Source organism: Osmerus eperlanus, chromosome 28 (assembly GCF_963692335.1).
Source record: "Osmerus eperlanus chromosome 28, fOsmEpe2.1, whole genome shotgun sequence".
Lineage (NCBI taxonomy): Eukaryota > Metazoa > Chordata > Actinopteri > Osmeriformes > Osmeridae > Osmerus > Osmerus eperlanus.
In genome coordinates, this window is record NC_085045.1 from 6,766,095 (window position 1) to 6,784,165 (window position 18,071).

The window sequence follows — 18,071 nt, forward strand, 5'->3', positions numbered from 1 at the left end:
AAGTCGCTCTGGATAAGAGCGTCTGCTAAATGTAAATGGATGATTTTGTTTTGTATAAAGTTAAAGCCAGTTGGACTTGTATATCATTAGGACTGAGAAGGGGTCTGGGACTTGTGTTGAGGATAAAGGAGGTCATAGTTCAAGCTCCTTGTGTCCTGTGGTCCACTCGTTGGCAAATGCTTGCTGAACTGGCTGCCCAGCTCTGCCTGATGATGGTAGCTGTGTGTGTTTTTAAAGATGTTCCTGACACATAAGATATCATGTGCATCTAACTTTAATTCCAGCAATGTCTGTGTCCCAATAATCTCGAGAACTGGGCATTGTATGAAGTTGCAAGTCGATAGTCTTGATTAGGACACAAAGATGTACAGTGCTGTGATTTTGTTATAAACCAACAATTCCCAATAATCAAGTTTCTCATGGTCATGTAAACACACTCAATGTCCAACAAACACCTACAATTCTACTGTTGGCTGTTGGGTTTATAATGTTTGGAAGGATAACTGTCATTTTCACACTGCCCCCAACAAATGACAACAGGCATATCAGACCAAACCAACACAACCCAACTACTGTTGGTTGTTGCTATTTGTTGGACAGTGTGAACTGGCCTGCTTACCAAAGTACCTTTGGTAAGCAGAAACTATCAAATACCCCCTAATTGGACACAAGGATTAAGTGCGACCATAGTTCCTGTTCTTTCAAATGTGGCTTTAGAGACACGCCCTCAAAAGTAATACATTTTCAAATCGAAATTAGACTTTCACAGTAGCTTTTGGAACGTGGTAATTGTTTTTACAGTCAAATAGCATATTCATATCATATGTTAACTATGGAAAAATATGTATAAAAAGGACATCAATATGATCACTGACAAAGATGTCTAAGAACCTTTACTATTAATTTCCAATCCAAGGGTCGTACATCAATGGTAAAAGATGTTATCATGACATTTACACAGCTGACTTGACAGAGTAGGGACTAGCAACCCCTGCAGACTGCCTTTGGATATATCTAAAATGAATATTTGTCATATTAGCTTCTAATAATAGAGCAAACATTGCTATTTCTTAAACCATTTAACGAGACAACTACTTTTTGTTGACGTATTGCTTGAGTTTACCGGCTAGTGTAAATTGCTGACAACCACAACAACATTTAAACCTCATACATGGACGTTGTGGTACATCAGAAACAAGGAGTAGGTGAGGCTAGGGGGAGCAGGTCTCAATCTCCTTCTCAGACAGGCAGAAGCTAGACCCCTCCCAGACCACAGGCATTACCTCTCCTTAGTCTTCCCCCTGACCACGCACTGCCGGGATGTTGGGCAGCCGTCCCACCAAGCGGCTTTCCAGGGACTCGAACACGGTTTGTGGGTCCTGATCGGCGTTGATGTGGATGGCTTCGGGGTAGAGGCTCTGCAGGGCCGGGACATTGGCCCAGTACTCCCTCAAGCGCTGCAGCAGCTGGGCCTTACTGTCCAAGGGGTTGGCCTGCAGGCGGGCCTGGACCTTTGGGGTGGGAGCTGGCTTGTACATTGTGTGATACCTATCAGGAGAACGTGCCGTTGATGGAAATGTATTAGTACTGCAGACTTGTACAAAGATCAGAAGGACAGGCATAGATGATAAAGAGTCAGGTGGCTGAGCGGTTAGAGAATCGGGCTAGTAATCAGAAGGTCACTGGTTCGGTTCCTGGCCGTGTCAAATGACGTTGTGTCCTTGGGCAAGGCACTTCACCCTACTTGCCTCGGGGGGGAATGTCCCTGTACTTACTGTAAGTCGCTCTGGATAAGAGCGTCTGCTAAATGACTAAATGTAATAAAGGCAGGACTATGTGCACTTTTGTTTTAAACCACTGTTTACACTTTCATTCAGATGGTACTCATTTAATTTGAGGGTTATGGCATTGCGGCAAGATGCGAGATTAGCATGATGAAAATTAATTGGTGGGAAAAAAAGAACTCATTACGCAACACATCGCACCGCGTTGCGTCATGTGGCTGCAACGCAATGCTCAAGTTAAATGAGTGACATCTGTACCTGGTGCCTGATCTTTGAAAACAGGTCTTGGTTGGACAGCAACCATGGACCAACATCACAAGCAAACTGACTGACCTCTCACCGCTGACTGGGTCGATGGACCTAAGGCTCACCCTCTCCAGGGCCACATCCTCCGTCATCTCCAGGAAGAAAACCCTACAGGAAGAGAAGAGGACATAATCGTTATTGTGGACTTTTCTCAAATCAGACCATTTCAGTTTGCAGAGGGGAAAAAAGGATTTACAACTAAAACTCTCTGTTGTCATCTATTTCACTCATCCTTCTCCCGATCCCACGCCCCCTCACTGCTCACCTGCTGGGAATAAAGTTGGACTCTTGCAGCTTCTCTGCCTGCTCCAGGTCTTTGGGGAAACCATGGAGGACCCAACCCCGCAGGGTGCAGTCCAGCCTGCTCAGACGCTCCGTCATGACCTGCAGAACCATGCTGTCTGGGACTGGAGACAGATCAGAGAATAGGGGGTGAGGATTGGTATTGCGGTGTGTTAACCATTATGTTAAAACCATGGTTTCTGATTATTATTATAACCTTTATTTAACCAGGAGAAAAAACCCATTGAGATTAAGAATCTCTTTTTCAAGGGAGACCTGGCCAAGACAGGCAGCAGCATACATACAAACATAGTTACAAAAATACAAAAGGAGACAAAATATAGGAGTTAGTTGGATCTGATGCTATAAATGTTTCCGATTTATTCTGTGGACCGTTTGTGGAAGGTACGCTACGCTACAGGAGTTGCCCCCCACTCAGGAGAGATCTTTTCAAATCAGTTCAATGTTACTGGAGTCAAGAGACCTTGTCCTTAACCAGTCACAGCTCCTCCAGTACCTGCCCTCCTGTTTTCCAGCTCAAGGCGTAACCTCCTTCTATCTTATTTGAGCCACAGCTGCATTCCTCCCTTAACCCTAACCCAGCTGCTGACCTGAGCCATACTCCTAAACCTGCTGTATGGTACCTCTTTGTCCGGCCTCCAGGTAGGGCTTGATCAGCTCTCCCATGTTGGTCTCATCAGCTGACACAGCCTTCAGCAGCTCCCCACAGCACACTATACAAACCACAAGGGACGGGGTTCGAATATACAGCACGACTGGGACACGCAACGATGAACCACAACTGACCAGCAGGAACACACAGGGGAAAGAACCAACAGCCCCAGCCAACTACAGCAAGTAGTGACCAAACTACAGGTACCGCGTCTACAATGTTTGGATCTGAAACTCACGGTTAACTATGTTGTATTTCTGGGAGATTAGTTTTGCCTGCAGGCTTTTTCCTGAGCCTGGAGGTCCAAATAGCAAGATCCTGGGTGTGTGTGGGGCCACGGAGCGGTGTCTGGATAAGACGTACATTAACACTGGGAAATGAGATACAACAGACATTCACAACAATTATGCGACAGCAGATATGCCCGGATAATAGTTATATGTTATCTGTGTGTGTGTGTGTGTGTGTGCACAGGCTGTCTCTGTTGGCAACATCCGTCGCTTTTTGAGCAAAAGTGGCCTGGAAGAAGGCCAAGGAGGACTCTACTTTTGAAAGAAAAACACAGAAAAGCCATTTGGAATTTGCTCCAATGCATGCCACAATCCCTCTGGGAGAATGTCCTTTGGACAGATGAGTCCAAACTGGAGCTACTTGGCAAGTCACATCAGCTCTGTGTTCGCAGACAAAATAAAAAGAAGCATTCAAAGAAAAGAACACCTACACTGACACATGGAGGAGGCTCGGTTATGTTTTGGGGCTGCTTTGTTGCGCCTGGCACAGAGTGCCTTGAATCGGTGCAAATCCCCCTGTACTATGTGCTGATTTAGATAAAAGCATCTGTTAAATCAATGCATAATGTATATACATAATTGTATCCAAAGCAACACGACCGGCTCTGTGCAGAACCTAGACTGGGGCCATCAACTTTTCATGTCTGGCTTTTGTTTCTTGTGTCTTCGGACAAAGACTCAGGACCTAACCTCTTACCCTGGTCAAAGACGTCAGTGTGAGGCTGGTCAGCATCAATGGTCTTGAGGCAGTTGTGGTAAATCCTGGCGAGGGAGTGAGCCTCGCTATGGTACTGCCTCAGCTGACTCCCACACTGCTCTGTCAAGATGGTTTGCTCAGGCACCAGACGCCCTGCCACCTCCTCGTCCTCTGGCCATATGAAGGTCACATGGTACACATCTGGAAAGGAAAGAAGTCCCATGGCTAAGACCCGAGGCAATCTCTGTAGCTTGCTGGTCTTTCATTTCTCAGTGTTGGCCATGTTACCTCCAGTGACAGGGTCAATCCTTTTGCCGTGCCTCCTCTCCATCAGCACTGAATCCGGGGCCTTCAGCATCACTGACAGAGAATACACACACACAAACGTGGACGAACGACCTCAAAGCTTGAATTCTACACCCAGATTTCAGATCACCACCAGATGGCAGTGCAGCAAGCATAGTGTGAGGCCCTTACCGACATGATCTGGGAAAATGCCAGCTTTCTGAATGGATAAAGCCTCCTGATGAGTGCGAGGGATCCCCTCCATTATCCAGCCCTGCATAAACACACACATGCATGCACACACACGTTTCATTTTTGGACCCTATACTGGTAAAGAGTCCATTTCAATTGACAAGGACATCCATCATTTAAAGTACTGTAGTACCACATGTCTGTTTGTGTACCAGATAGGTCAGTGTATGTTGTATTAATGTGTGTAAGGAATGGGGTTGGAGAGAGGGGCCTTACCCGTCTCACACAGTCAATCTTTGACAGCCGCTGCTGAATCAGCTTAATCCAAAGGTCACTTGGAATCTCCTGTCAACAACAACAACAGTCAAATAAACATAAATGTACAGAAACAAACCATAAAATAAGCTATTTTACTCAACATTGTCTGTGCTTCCGTTTTACAAGGATTTGCTGTTGTGTTCTCACGTTCTATGGGTATTGAAAGGACCCAGTTTAACTTGCACTCAACTGTTTCCATGCCTCAAAAGATGTACTTGACTACGCGTGAGCTTGTGTGCGTGTGCACGTGTTGGGCCGTACCTGCTGTTTGTCTTTGTACTGCAGCGCTTGCATGGTCTGGTCAGTGTCCTCCATCAGTAGGTTGCTGGTATTGATGTGGATGGCCTGAATGTGTTCACACAGCTTTCTGGCCTATAGAAATTTAACCATAACAACCAAACAGTCAACACTTTCAACGTTGAAATTTTTCCTTGAAAATGTATTACATTGTATTGCCAGCATATAGGCACATTTTACTCTGGTTTATACCAAATTAATTGAACTCATTTTACTCTTTTCAGATCAGCTGAGGATAGCTGTCATTTCAATGATTATCCATCTTACAATAGTTATTTTCCCTGAGGCTGGAGGTCCCAACAGCATAACTCTTGGTACTAAGACAGAAGGGAACAAGACAAAAACATACAAAGATACTGAACACTCATTTTGAGTAATATGTCTGCCTCAATTAACAGGACACACACATTTGTTCTTTCAAATAAAAGTTTGTTATAACCATAGTGAACAGGGAATAGATTAATGGGATATGAACAGATTTGTATGTTTAGCCCTAGAACTACAGATGTTTCAATCATAACCTGATCCCATCAGAAAATTCTGATGGGATTTAATTCTGATTATGCTTTAGCTACAGTGCCACCTAGTGGTGCAAGTATGAAATGGCACTTTGAAGAGCCATGTTTAAAGATGCTGTAAAGCAAATTCCATGATTTGCTTCTCAGTACGTGTGAAATTAGTTCCTGAAAGCATGTGCAAAGCGCGAAAACTTTGTCGCACTGAAATGTGGAGTTAGACCGTTGAACATTTTCTCTTCTGTTTTCATCTCAGGTTTTGTATAGGCGGAGCCAAAACCCGACCTATCTACGTCACAGCGACCTATCTACGTCAGATCACAGGTTGCATTCTGTTACTCAGCTGGTACAAGATGAGTAACAGATGCAAAGACAAAGTAATTAACACATAAAACACTCAGAGACTGATATCTGTTTTGATATCAATTGAATCAATCATTTGAATTGATTTAGCTAGTGTTGCTGTTGTTGCTAAATTCAATACATTCGAGGGGGTGGAGCTTCAGCTGCTTCAGGCAATACGCCCCCCCAGTCTCAAGCAGGGAAGTCTGCTGATTTTATCACAATTTCAAAGCCTAATTTAACATAATTGTCTGTGTTTTTTTTATTTCGAATTTGGATGGGTAGTTAACAACACATTCTTCTGTGGTGTGATGAACTTTTCAATTCCACTCATTTTCAATTCCACTTTACAGCATCTTTAAAGGGTCAGTTCACCACAAAAACTATATTTTTCCACTTACCTGTTTTCTATCTAGTCTAGACTGCTTTGGGTGAGTTGCTGATTTTTTAAGATATCCACCATAAAGATGTAGGCTATGCCTTCTCTCGAATATAATCAAACTAGATTAGGCTAGAATTGTGGTGCTCAAAAATGTTTTATTTTGTTTACTGTCAAACCTTTAGATTTATTGGTAGCTATCAGGATGTAAAGTTTATTTCAGGAAATGACAAAAAGTGCTTCTCAACATTACCTACCCTGTCTTTAAGATAATCCACAGACCTTTTTAGCATTTGGCAAGTGCCAAAGTATATTCGAGAAAAGGCAGACATACACCATCTCCAAAACTCGGCAACCCCCCCCCCCCCCAAAAAAAAAAATATATATATATATATATATTAGAAATATATATAATAGATGGATAAATACCACTACAGGTCAGAGCAATAATATGTATTTTAGATTTTGGAATACACTGTCCCTTTAATGTACGTAAATACAGGTTCTTACCCTGGACACTACCCCTCTTGAGAAGACCAATCAGGTGCTGAATGGGATCATCTGGCTTGTCCACCATCAAGTTTTTAAGAAGTATCTACATACAAACCCACAATAACATAAAAAGCTTGTAAATTAATTTGACAGCAGTGTGCGAATTACGGGGGGGTTTTGGGGGGGGGGGGGGGGGTCTGACACCATAGCTTAAGGCGGGCCAAGGTGCTGCATGGAAGGAAATATGAGCTCATTTCTGTATTATTTCATAACTTTACAGTACTGTACCTGGACCAAATCAAATATTTCATGCTTTTCGGCATAAATGGCCATTTGAGGTGGGATTCTTAGCGGTTTTGCAGTTGCATCCATGAGGACGTTGATTTTAAATCTATGAGAGGGAGAAATTACAGGGGTTCAGTACCTATACCAGCGAGATTCTAAGTCCATTGACTCCAGTTTCCTCGTTTAACAAACCCCTTTAGCTTGGCAAACTTTATACTGGTAGTATGCTAGCTACAGTAGTCTAGCTACAGTAGTCTTGTACTGACAGCAGTAGCTGCAGATATGTGGTTTACTTGGGGGTTCATTTACTTCCCAATACCAAGCAAAAAGTATACATTTATTAATATGAAAAGACATAGCTACGCGTTTCTAGTTACTTAGGCAGACACAATATGAGTATTTATGTCTCACCTCTAATGACATAAATTCTGCAAGTCCGTTGCTAACCCTTCACTGAAGGGAACTACAGAACGTTGTCGCTAAAAAAGACTCAAATCGGTGTTTGAGACTAACCCTGTTTGCTGTGTTGCCTAGCGACGGTTTCCATAGACCCATATAACTAGACCAGACTAGACCAAGCAACAACGCTCTTTAACCCTTTAATACACAAGCTATGCAAACCCCTTCTAATGCACAACATGGGTAACACATGACCCGTATTCATTTCCTATTATATTTAATATATGGCTGAGTGTTTCTTTGCAATATCATTTGAAATCAATTCATTTTGTAACATTCTAAAGTGAAAGATCAATTTCGTTGTTAACTGCACCAATCTGTCATTTTGTAAAAAAGTATTTTGATATAGTTCTGTACTGCAAACCCGAATGTATTTTTCTTGTGTTTCTGTCTTTTCACTGATAAATCAACAGAATGACATTGGATAATTGTTCGAGCAGTTCTGAGTTCTGCCTGGAACTTTACGTTGTAAGCAGTCACAGCACACAAACCCTACATTTCTATGTGCACCCACTCATTTTTTGACACTTCTTTGGTGACCAATTCTCCATAATGAAATCAAAGCTTTGAATCAAAGCTTTATCTAATGTTTTTTTTTGTTTTTCTTCTCAGGTGAGGTCCAGAGTTGAACTGCTCTCATTATTAAAGCATGCAGGTGCAAACAATGAGCTGTAGGAGGTAGAGCTCGTTTATTTGCCATTTGTAACAAGTAAAGGTACAAATGATGGAATTATTTAGTTTTCCCTGCTCCTCTTTGACAGTTTCCCAGCAGCCTGTCAAAACAAATGATAAATAATCTAAGCCTATAACAGATAAGATGCAAAGATGCAACAGTAGTGAATTGATTAAGCTTTTGTCATGAGTGGACTGGGTGACTGGGCACAAATGTAATCAATTTGATTTGTAATCATAATTTTTTTGTTTCCTAACTGTCTGTAGCTATGACAACTGTCCCCTGCTGACAGATTAGTGAACATGACTAAATCTCCTAGTCCCAGACTACAGATTACTTTCCATAATCAGAATGTGTACTCCAGCCTTGGATTAAATCACTATCTCTCTCCCTCTCTTGTGAATAAATCTTCTTCATCTTTGTCCCAGTGTGCAAGCACTCAGGGACAGGGGAAATATTTTATTAATTTTCTTAACCTGTTTTTGTACAGATTCTTTGAGTTAATTTCAATGGCCATGCCTAAAGGAGATTACCGTCCCTATGCTCCTGCACATTTGCTCATGAGTGATTTTGTTTTTTGTTCTTGCATCAGAGTGTCAAGGTGGGCACCAGCATTTTACACGTGAGGCTAATCTCACACCCACAGTAGATCGGCGAGGCGGAGGGACAGGGTTAGAGAGAGCAGGGCTGCAGGCCTCACATCTCCAGGGGGGAGATATGCAGCCATGAAGTTCAACTAGAAAGCCTGCAAATCCCAAAGAAAAGATTTGCACTGTGTTATCTCCCTGTGCCAAACCGCTGTGTGTGTGGCCCAAATCCTTTGCTCGCTCCCCCCTTCCATTCATCCCTCCATCCCTGCCCTCCTGCCCCGTGGCCTCGCTCCTATCTTAATTACATTTATTCATTTAGCAGACACTTTTATCCAAAGCGACTTCCAAGAGAGAGCTTTATAAAAAGTGCATAGGTCAATGATCATAAACAATGAGATAGTCCCAAACATTGCGGGTAGACAAAAACTTGAAGCATACATTGTGAAAAGCAAATAAGTGCCGATGGGTAGAACCAGAAGAGCATGTAGGGAGTCAGATGGCTGAGCGGTTAGGGAATCAGGCTATTAATCAGAAGGTTGCCGGTTCAATTCCTGGGGTGCAAAATTATGTTGTGTCCTTGGGCAAGGCACTTCACCCTACTTGCCTCGGGGAATGTCCCTGTACTTACTGTAAGTTGCTCTGGATAAGAGTGTCTGCTAAATGTAAATGTAGTTAAACAACATGATCCTCGAATGAAATTAACAATAAAATTAGTTGTGAACATAAATTAACAATGCCTTTAGTTCTGAATCATATATTTATTGCTGTCAAGCTGATCAGAACAACTGTTGTTAAAAGGGCAGGGCTCCTTTAAGAGATCGAGGAGGTAACTGTAGCGCAGAATATTGTAACATTGGAGACATTAAATTCATAGCAACTTGTATAATATGTTGGGAGACAGAGTTGTTCCTGTATATGAAAATTGCATGTTCTTGTCATGGAGAACTCACTGCCCAGAGCCCGACAAATCAACAGCGGTGGGACACTCAAGGTCATCAATCAATTTTCAACTGGAGCCAGTGCCCACGTGGTTCTCCCCCTGGCTTTGACCAAGGTCCACGGACTATTATCCAATGCCAATTCATCTTTTGAGCAATGCCAAATTCTCTTAGTATATTGCCCTAAATGACCTCTGACTGCCTTAACCTAACATCATTGGTGCTGACATTTTTGACAATATAGTTGTACCTATTATCAATGTGTGTGCCACGTGGCTTGGCCTAGTGTTAGCCAGCCCCCGGGCTGCCCCACACATCCCGAGGGGATGGCGTGCTCGGCCTCGAAGTGAAACATTTTCAAAGTAATGGAACACTCGACTATTAAAGGGAAAGGATTGGCATCAATCCCCTAGGTATAGCATCAAACACGCAGTCCTGTGAGTGCAAAACCGGTGGGGATGATTCTGTATCTTACCTCAGTCTAAATTCCCAAGTGGTGATGTCCCGTTACATCTAAGGTTAAGAACCCTTTCTTACGTGACTGGACATGACTTTTTATACTCAACTGCTAATGTTGGGCATATAGGGCAGTGTGTGTGTGATTGCAGCCCACTTACCTAGTTTGTGATGTAATTAACCCTTGTGCTGCCTTCGGGTCACAATGACCCATCGTTGTGCTGCGACAACTTTACCCAATACAAAAACAAATCAATAGAATTTTCTTTTAACCTTCGTGCTGTGGGGGGTGTGAGACCGACGGATTAAAGAAAATGCTTCACTTTATTTTTTATGAGGTAAAGTTGTCGCAACACGTGGGGGGGTCACAATGACTGAAGGGTCACAATGACCCGAAGATAACACAAGGGTTAAGTAAGTCGAGAATCCGTCAGGGTATTTCACTTGGCCCATGTCAAACATCAATACATCATGTATTCACTATTCACTAATATGCATTGTTACATTGAGTAATTTCCAATAAAACTTGTTCTGTAGGCCCCCCACACAGAATCTGGTCTCCGTTTGATTTGAAATGGGTTAGTTATAGGTTCAAAAATCATGCTTACACAATATCAGGATTGTAATCAGTAATGTTCTGTAGACAGTTAACTATCAATTGACTTTGCCTCCTAAGGATCACTAAACACTGGACCTTGGGTTTTCATATGCACAGGTTTCTAGATTGTACTTTGTCCTTGCATGCAGTGATTCTGAGCAATAACAGCTCAAATGTGTATATGTGTTCTGTAATGATTGTACTGTAATTACATTTTTCCTAAAGATTCAGTTTTTCAAATCATTTGATAAGAAATTCTGGTCCAAGGCTCAGTTTTTAAGTCAGTTAGCCTGGACCTAGCTATTCTGTGGGATACACAATGTCTTAGAGGAATGATACTGATCCATCCAACTCATGCAGAAGTGTAAAACAAACAAGATATGGTGCGATAAAATTTACATGGAAACGGGTTCACTTGATAGTTAACATATTTTATTGTGCAATTGTCTGAATATTGTTGCCACATTGCAAACAAAACGTACAGTGTGGTTAGTAATGTCTGTAGAAAAAATCATATATAATGAGTTACACAAATAAGTGAGCTATAACTAAGTGAACTTGTGCACAAGTGCAAGAGTCAGCAGAAACACAGACACCATGCTGAACTTTGTCCTCCTTTTTCTATCAGGAAAACAACAGGCGTGGTATAAAAAGGGGGGAGCAGAGGTTTGGGGTTGTTTTTGTTGGAATAGCTGCTTCAAGAAGGAACAGAGTAGAGGAACGCAAACTGACTACTTTGTAAGTAATAACATTGTTCGACAGTTACTTTACTATGCATGCTAGGATTAGTTTTCATCTTGTTTGATCAATCTAACTAGTTTAATTGTGTAGTACATTTTCTGCTTTTGGTAGACTCGGTCCAAAAGGCATGTATGATTGCTTGAGGATATGGACAATTAAAGGATTCATAATTTCTTATACTCACAAGTTTGATGAGAAATAAGAATACGTTTAATTAGAAAATATACAGCTCTTCTCCAACTTGTTTGAATATGATTTTAAAAATCCTTTAGTAGAATTAGAGTTAGTATGAATGGGAAGTATTAGTTTGGAAAACAATTGGTTTGCAGACTTTTACACTTAAAGATTGTTATAATGCAGACTGATCAAACCTAAACTGAATAGGCCTACATACCCTGAAAAATAAAATGAATGCTGCATTTTCCTGATTTGGATAAACCCTCGAAGACACATTTGTTTGTCTTGTCAAGTCTTAGTGAAAGGAGAAGGTGTAAATTGTCATGTGGAAATTAGGTCAAACCTTCACCCAAATGTTCATTCCACTTTCATGCTGCATGTTTGACTTTACTTTCCCTTATACTCTTGTACCCCTCCCCCTCATCCTCCTTCTTTCCTCCCTTTGCTTCAATTCCTTTCTGGGGTCAGCTGTTCGAGCCAGCGGTTAACTCTCAGCCATGTGGGTGTGGCTGAACCTTCTCTTGGCTCTCTGCCTGCTCCCTGGGGGCGAGGCAGAGAGTCAGGGGGAGGGGACACGCTGTAAACCTCCACCAGATTGGAAGATTGGTGAGGTGGAGCCAATGAAGGATGCAATGGGCCAGGTGACAGTGGTGGCTCTATTACAGGCCAGCTGATTATTCTGTTTGGTGCAGGCATCATGGTATGTTGTCCACCATGTTGACAAGAGTGCTACAAAGTGTTACAAAGTCAAAATAAAATGCCTGTTAGAAAGAAGACTTGTAACATGAATCATCATCATACCGTATTATTTTCCTCTCCCCTGCCTTATTATCTGAATTTGAATATGCCCTTCTCTCATTCCTGGGAGTAGCATGGATGGGCTGCGCCAGACATTGGAACGTCAGGGTTTGGAGAACATCACCTATATGGTGGTGAACCACCGGGGGGAGCAATCACAGAGACTACACAACCTGCTGCGGAAAAGGTTGTCGGAGAACATCACCCTGTACCAGCAGGAGCCCAACCAGGCAGATGTGTGGCAGGCGCTGGCAGGAGAAAAGGATGACTTCCTTATCTATGATAGGTCAATTCATTTTTGGTTGATCCCTTTGATCCATTTGAGCATGAATGATTTTGCCTAGCATAATAGTCAGGGTATGAATGTGATCATGTTGACCAATGCTATTTTCACCGGTCTGTCAACACAGCTGTTGCCATACTCTGCATGCAGTCTGAAGATAACAAAACCAATGGATAGAACGGAATAAGATATAATAGAACAGAACTTCAGACATTGTGAAAGTGTACATAGCGACGCGGTCAGCCTTTCAGTTTTCAAAGTCAAGATAATAGAAACCCCCTCTAATCTTGAATTTTCCTGCTTCCTGTCTTCCAGGTGTGGCCGTCTCAGCTATCACATATCCCTCCCCTATTCCATTCTGGGGACCCCCTATGTAGAAAATGCCATTAAGGATACATACTGCAAACGCATCTGTGGGGACTGCAGATATGAGGTAGGTCATACACACGCACACAAGCGCGCACACACACTCGCACATTGCTAAAACTGACACTCTTCTACTCTCTGTCTCCTAGAGCATTGAGTTTCCAGCAGAGTGTAACAGGACAGTGGAGGCCAATCCTGAGGGTGCGGAGACTCCATATACCAGACACCAGCACCACCATCACCATCACCATGGGGTCGGGCAAGGGCATGGCCACCACGGCAGTATGGGGGATAGAAAGGGGCACAGTCACCATGGTGACAGGAGGGAGGGGCATGGGCAGGGTCATGTAGACTCTCGCTTTGAGAATGAGGAGAAACAACAACATCAACAGCAGCCCTTTCATTTAGGCCAGGAGCATGTGGGTCAACAGGCCATGCACGACCAGTTGCAGCATGGACAGACGCGCCAAAGAGCAGAGGCAGGGTTAGTGATGCAGGGGCCCTGAGTGACAGCGAGAGCCAAGTGCAAGTACAGCTGACAGTCCTCAGACTCTGAAAACCAGGCCAGTCCGAAGACCAGTTGATTCTGACACTGACGAAGGCTCTTTGCCGACGAGGTTGCTCTCTGACACTGTGACGAGGCACTTCCAGCCTCCTGACAGTGACACGGGTCAGTGGGGGACTCCACTAATCAGATCAGGGAGACTTGACAGTGACGTTTGCCCCCCGCAGACTGACTGCAGCCTCAGCCAGACAAATGAGACTGACCCACGGGTATTGAGGGGTGAGGCTGAGAGCAGCTGTAAGCAAGGCCATTGTCCTGCTACATTTCCAACTTTTTAAACCTCAACCCAAGGGTAAAGTGCTCTTTTACCAACTAGTATTACCCTGAGATGATGCAATGGCAGCTGACAGAGAGTAGAGAGTAGATAAAGGGTTCCAACAAAAGGCTGGTGTGGAAATAAGATTTCCTCAGCAAGTGCACTGCTTCTCTCTGTCAGTGTGTCGGCCTCATTCCTCACCAGGAGTGGAAGGGAAGAAGGGATCATATCCATGCTCTGACTCCTCCTTTGTGCTCTCTTCATACGTAATGAAGGCAGGTGCAGAAACTATGCTCTAGTGGCGTTTGCCGGATGTCAGACTGAAGAGAAGGGAAGGGAAAGAAAACATGGACATTATCACCCTAATAAGTAATTATATGGTATAATTTACCAGCTCTTCAAAGCTTTGGAAAAAAATAAAAATGTTAAATCCAATGACTGTGGCATCTAGAAAAAATAGATCCCACCCAAATTAAGTTACAGCTTGCCACGATTATGTAGTCTGGCAGAAAGAAGTGTCACATTGAAAACATATGTTCCCCCTTAAATACAATTGTTGCTCTGTTGGGCAACAAGCCCAAGGTCCACAATGTTTTATTATATGTTCTTTTCCCTCTTTGAATTATAGTCAGCTCATGTACATTTTTCAATAAGCTTTGAATTATGTTTCTGATTGTATACATATTCTAGTATAATGTTTTTGTAGACAAGCCAAAACACTCAATTTCTCAGCTGCACAGTGTATGGTTCACAGCTTTATCCATACACTATAGCCTAGTATATGCAACTAACACATGTTTTAAAGCATGGCATATTTTGCTAACATTTCCTACAAAACACCATGAAAGAAGTTGTACTCTTTATGTCATGCTTGAAGTGAAATAGACTGAAAGATTTGAATATTGATGAATCTGTACTTAATGAAGGTATCTAAGGGAAGACAATTGTCACTTAGAGAACCTGATGCCTGCACAGCAGATGTTCACCAGTGTTTGAGGAATGTTTGGAAAAGGTACAACTGAAATGACTGAATAAAGATGTTCACCTTGCCCTTTTCATCAACTATACACTGTGCGTGTGTGCGTTTGTGTATGAGAGTGAATAAGGAGGAAAAAGTGAGAAATTAATCCAATTAGTTAGTCTTTTGGAGAGATCAAGTTTCATCAGATATTCCTGGGGAGCTTGATGTATGAGGATTTTAATAATTTTAGTTTATAATATTTTATCACTTGTATAATATTACGGTAACTTGAGGATTTCCACAAGTTTCTTTAGTATAATTTTCTTTGTACTACCAACAGATGGCGTGTAAGTTTCATAAAATATCTCACATACCAGCCCAATCTGACCTCAGTTACCTCGATTTTGTATACAGTTCCCTCCATAATGTTTGGGACAAATACGTTATTTACTTGATTTTCCTCTGTTTTACAATTGTAATCAAACAATTCCCTAAAGTGCACATTCTCATGTTTAATTAAAAATATCTTCATACATTTTGGTTCTAACATTACAACACCTTTAAACCATAGTCCCCTCTATTTCTGGGCACCAAAATGTATTCCAGATTTAGCTGGAATTTTGTTGTTGTTTAAGCAATATGTTTCGGATCATTGTCGTGCTGTAAGATGAACCGCCGGCTTAAAGAGCTAAGATGTTTGTATACACTTCTGAATCATTCTGCAACTGCCATCATCAATAAAAATGAATGAGCCAGTACCTGTGGCAGCGATACATGCAGGCCACAACAACCACACTATGTTTTACAATGTGGTGAAGTGCTTTTTTTTAACCAAACTTTAAGCCATTGCCCTGGCTGTTTCATAACATTACATTCCTGAGAAAAGTGATTCCAGAGATCCAGATAAAGGGCAATAATAAACTACATGAGACAAAAAAAAACATATCTTAGGAAATCCAAAATTATGAATTTCCAAGGTGGCCTACACCAAAGTTGTCAGTGTGTGTTTGCGTATGTGGTCAAAAAACGGTCTCATCACCACCTTCAGCAAGGACTTCCTGCTGCCCAGGGCAGCTTACCTAATATGCGCTCATGCAAGTTAAAAGGAGGGGCTACCGGTTTTCAATCAAATAACCAGAGAAATATACATGGGAGGAAATAAATACACGCAAATTCTAATTAAACAAATGGACAAAAACTGTTTCAATAATCTTTATACATAAATGCATATCCAAAGCACTCAAAATGATTTACACATTAATAATAAGAACTTGTATTGCCAATTGGCCCTATATTCCACCACATAATTGTTAACTGCACTGCATGCAATTACTTCCAAAAGAGTCAATAAACAAATCATACCTACAAAAGTATCAAGATTTACAGCATTCACAGTATATATTGATATTCAGACAATATACCATACACGGTATTGTATGATGTATGAGTGTGTCCAACTAGAAAGGGAAGCTCTACTAGACTGAAGGGACAGAAAATAGGTTGTTCTGCAACCACATAGCTTCAGTTAGCTGCCCCTATAAGGAGACAAAGTTTACTTATAGGCCTCTGCAGGATATTAGTCTTCTTCCTAACTAAGACACTCCAGACACCATTGGCTTCAGGCAAGGATTTAACCACACCATCAATCTAAAGTTCCTTGGTGCTTTTTCATCCATGATGTGGATGGAGACCTTGACGACAAGGTCTCCAGGAGTGAAGTTTCCCTCGAAATTGTTCCATTTGTCTCGTTCCTGCATGAGGAGAAGGCATCCTTGTCCATCTCTTTCAGAATAGGTCAGCAATACATTGCACTTGCTTCCATTTCCTTCATAAGTACACATTTCCTTTTTGACTAGTCCAGGTAGCATTGTTTGCTTGCTTTCAGGGAGAGCAGAGGGTTTGGAGTAAGGGGCTCAAGGTTGTGAGGGCCATTTGACACTGTTGTACTTGGTCTGTCGTTCAGAATAGCTTCCCCCTTACACAAGACCGTCTGTAAAGCTGTTTCCATTATTTGCTTTTTTTAGGACTGATAATCTTTTTTACTAAATTTAGTTGAATCTGTCTGTCCCATACTCCACCATTTTGGGCTCCAGAGTGAGGGTTGAATGTCCATTTTATTCTTCCATGCATTTTGTATGTTTCCATGATTCAGCTTTTTGAGAGCTTCTGCATGTTTTTAATGATCAACAATATCATGTGGTCCAAAATATGGGAAAACATCCTTGTTGCAAAGTATTAATGGCAAATGCTGTAGTACTGTCCATCTTTGAGGGTTACTGAACTTGATGCACTCAGCATCAACATGTGATCCTCAACTGGCATTTCACTTTTCTCCTCGTATTCTTTTTCAGGAAAGTGGTTATAGTGCAGAACCAGGAGTTGATCTACATCTACAATTTATATTCGATTGGCAGTTAGTCAGCCTTTCCCTTCTCATTACTCTTGGCAGAGTGCAAGAGTTAATCGGACCATTCACCACCCATCGCAAAAGGGTATTGCATAAGGTTTCTAATAATTTATAATCTTCCAAGGTACCATTGCTTTGGAGCATTTCTTCCAATCAGGAGCTCAACGTCAACTTCAACCTCCTTACCCTTGGTCTCCTTTATATAGGGCCATCTGTCTTCCTGGGTACCAATGTTCTCTTTGGAAACTGGGATTTACATTGATAAACCTTGGCAATCCAATTACTGTCACCCTCCAAGTTTGTGAATCTCAAGTCCCAATAGCTCATAGCCAGGTAGGCCTTTTCTGCCACATCTTGGTCTTGCAGCCAATGACAGAAAAATGTCCCTGAGTTACTGTTGTCAAGAAAAAGCATAGATAACAACTGTCCTTGTTTCCTTTTCTACTTTCAGTTTCACAGGGACACATCCCCCCCAATATCCAAATCTGGTCAAAATGTCCCCCCCAATATTTTGATATAAAAATATAAATGTGCTACGCTACGACAGGCAACCACGCACACTGTCCGAAATTATCATAATGTAATTCGGCCCCCCCAATGTTGACTCCATGGCTACGGCCTTGATGGGCATCTAGCTGTCACTGTAAATGACCATTGGAAAGAATG

General features: G+C 42.1%; 2 protein-coding genes across 2 annotated transcripts; one reads left to right on the forward strand and one right to left on the reverse strand.

Moving 5' to 3' along the window:
- Positions 1–876: 876 nt before the first annotated feature.
- ak8 (adenylate kinase 8) lies at positions 877–7,642 on the reverse strand. The gene is made up of 14 exons (XM_062454449.1): positions 7,549–7,642; positions 7,141–7,243; positions 6,871–6,955; positions 5,392–5,441; positions 5,089–5,199; positions 4,786–4,854; positions 4,510–4,591; positions 4,321–4,392; positions 4,033–4,233; positions 3,284–3,415; positions 3,017–3,106; positions 2,356–2,497; positions 2,118–2,198; positions 877–1,548 (listed from the first exon to the last, which is right to left on the reverse strand). The coding sequence occupies exons 2-14, from the start codon at positions 7,222–7,224 to the stop codon at positions 1,290–1,292; spliced, it is 1,458 nt and encodes a 485-aa protein (XP_062310433.1). The 5' UTR covers positions 7,225–7,243; positions 7,549–7,642; the 3' UTR covers positions 877–1,289.
- Positions 7,643–11,476: 3,834 nt separating this feature from the next.
- On the forward strand, positions 11,477–15,104 carry selenop (selenoprotein P). The gene is made up of 5 exons (XM_062454273.1): positions 11,477–11,589; positions 12,238–12,469; positions 12,641–12,853; positions 13,166–13,283; positions 13,366–15,104. Exons 2-5 carry the CDS (start codon positions 12,267–12,269, stop codon positions 13,720–13,722), a joined length of 891 nt encoding a protein of 296 aa, XP_062310257.1. The 5' UTR covers positions 11,477–11,589; positions 12,238–12,266; the 3' UTR covers positions 13,723–15,104.
- Positions 15,105–18,071: the final 2,967 nt, after the last annotated feature.

Coding starts and splice junctions, on each gene's coding strand:
- ak8 (XM_062454449.1), bottom strand. CDS start 7,224: ATGGATGCAACTGCAAAACCGCTAAGAATCCCACCTCAAATGGCCATT. Junction 5,200..5,391: donor CCTCAGGGAAAATAACTATT/GTAAGATGGATA, acceptor AAATTTCTATAG/GCCAGAAAGCTGTGTGAACA. Junction 2,199..2,355: donor TCCAACTTTATTCCCAGCAG/GTGAGCAGTGAG, acceptor CTCTTCCTGTAG/GGTTTTCTTCCTGGAGATGA.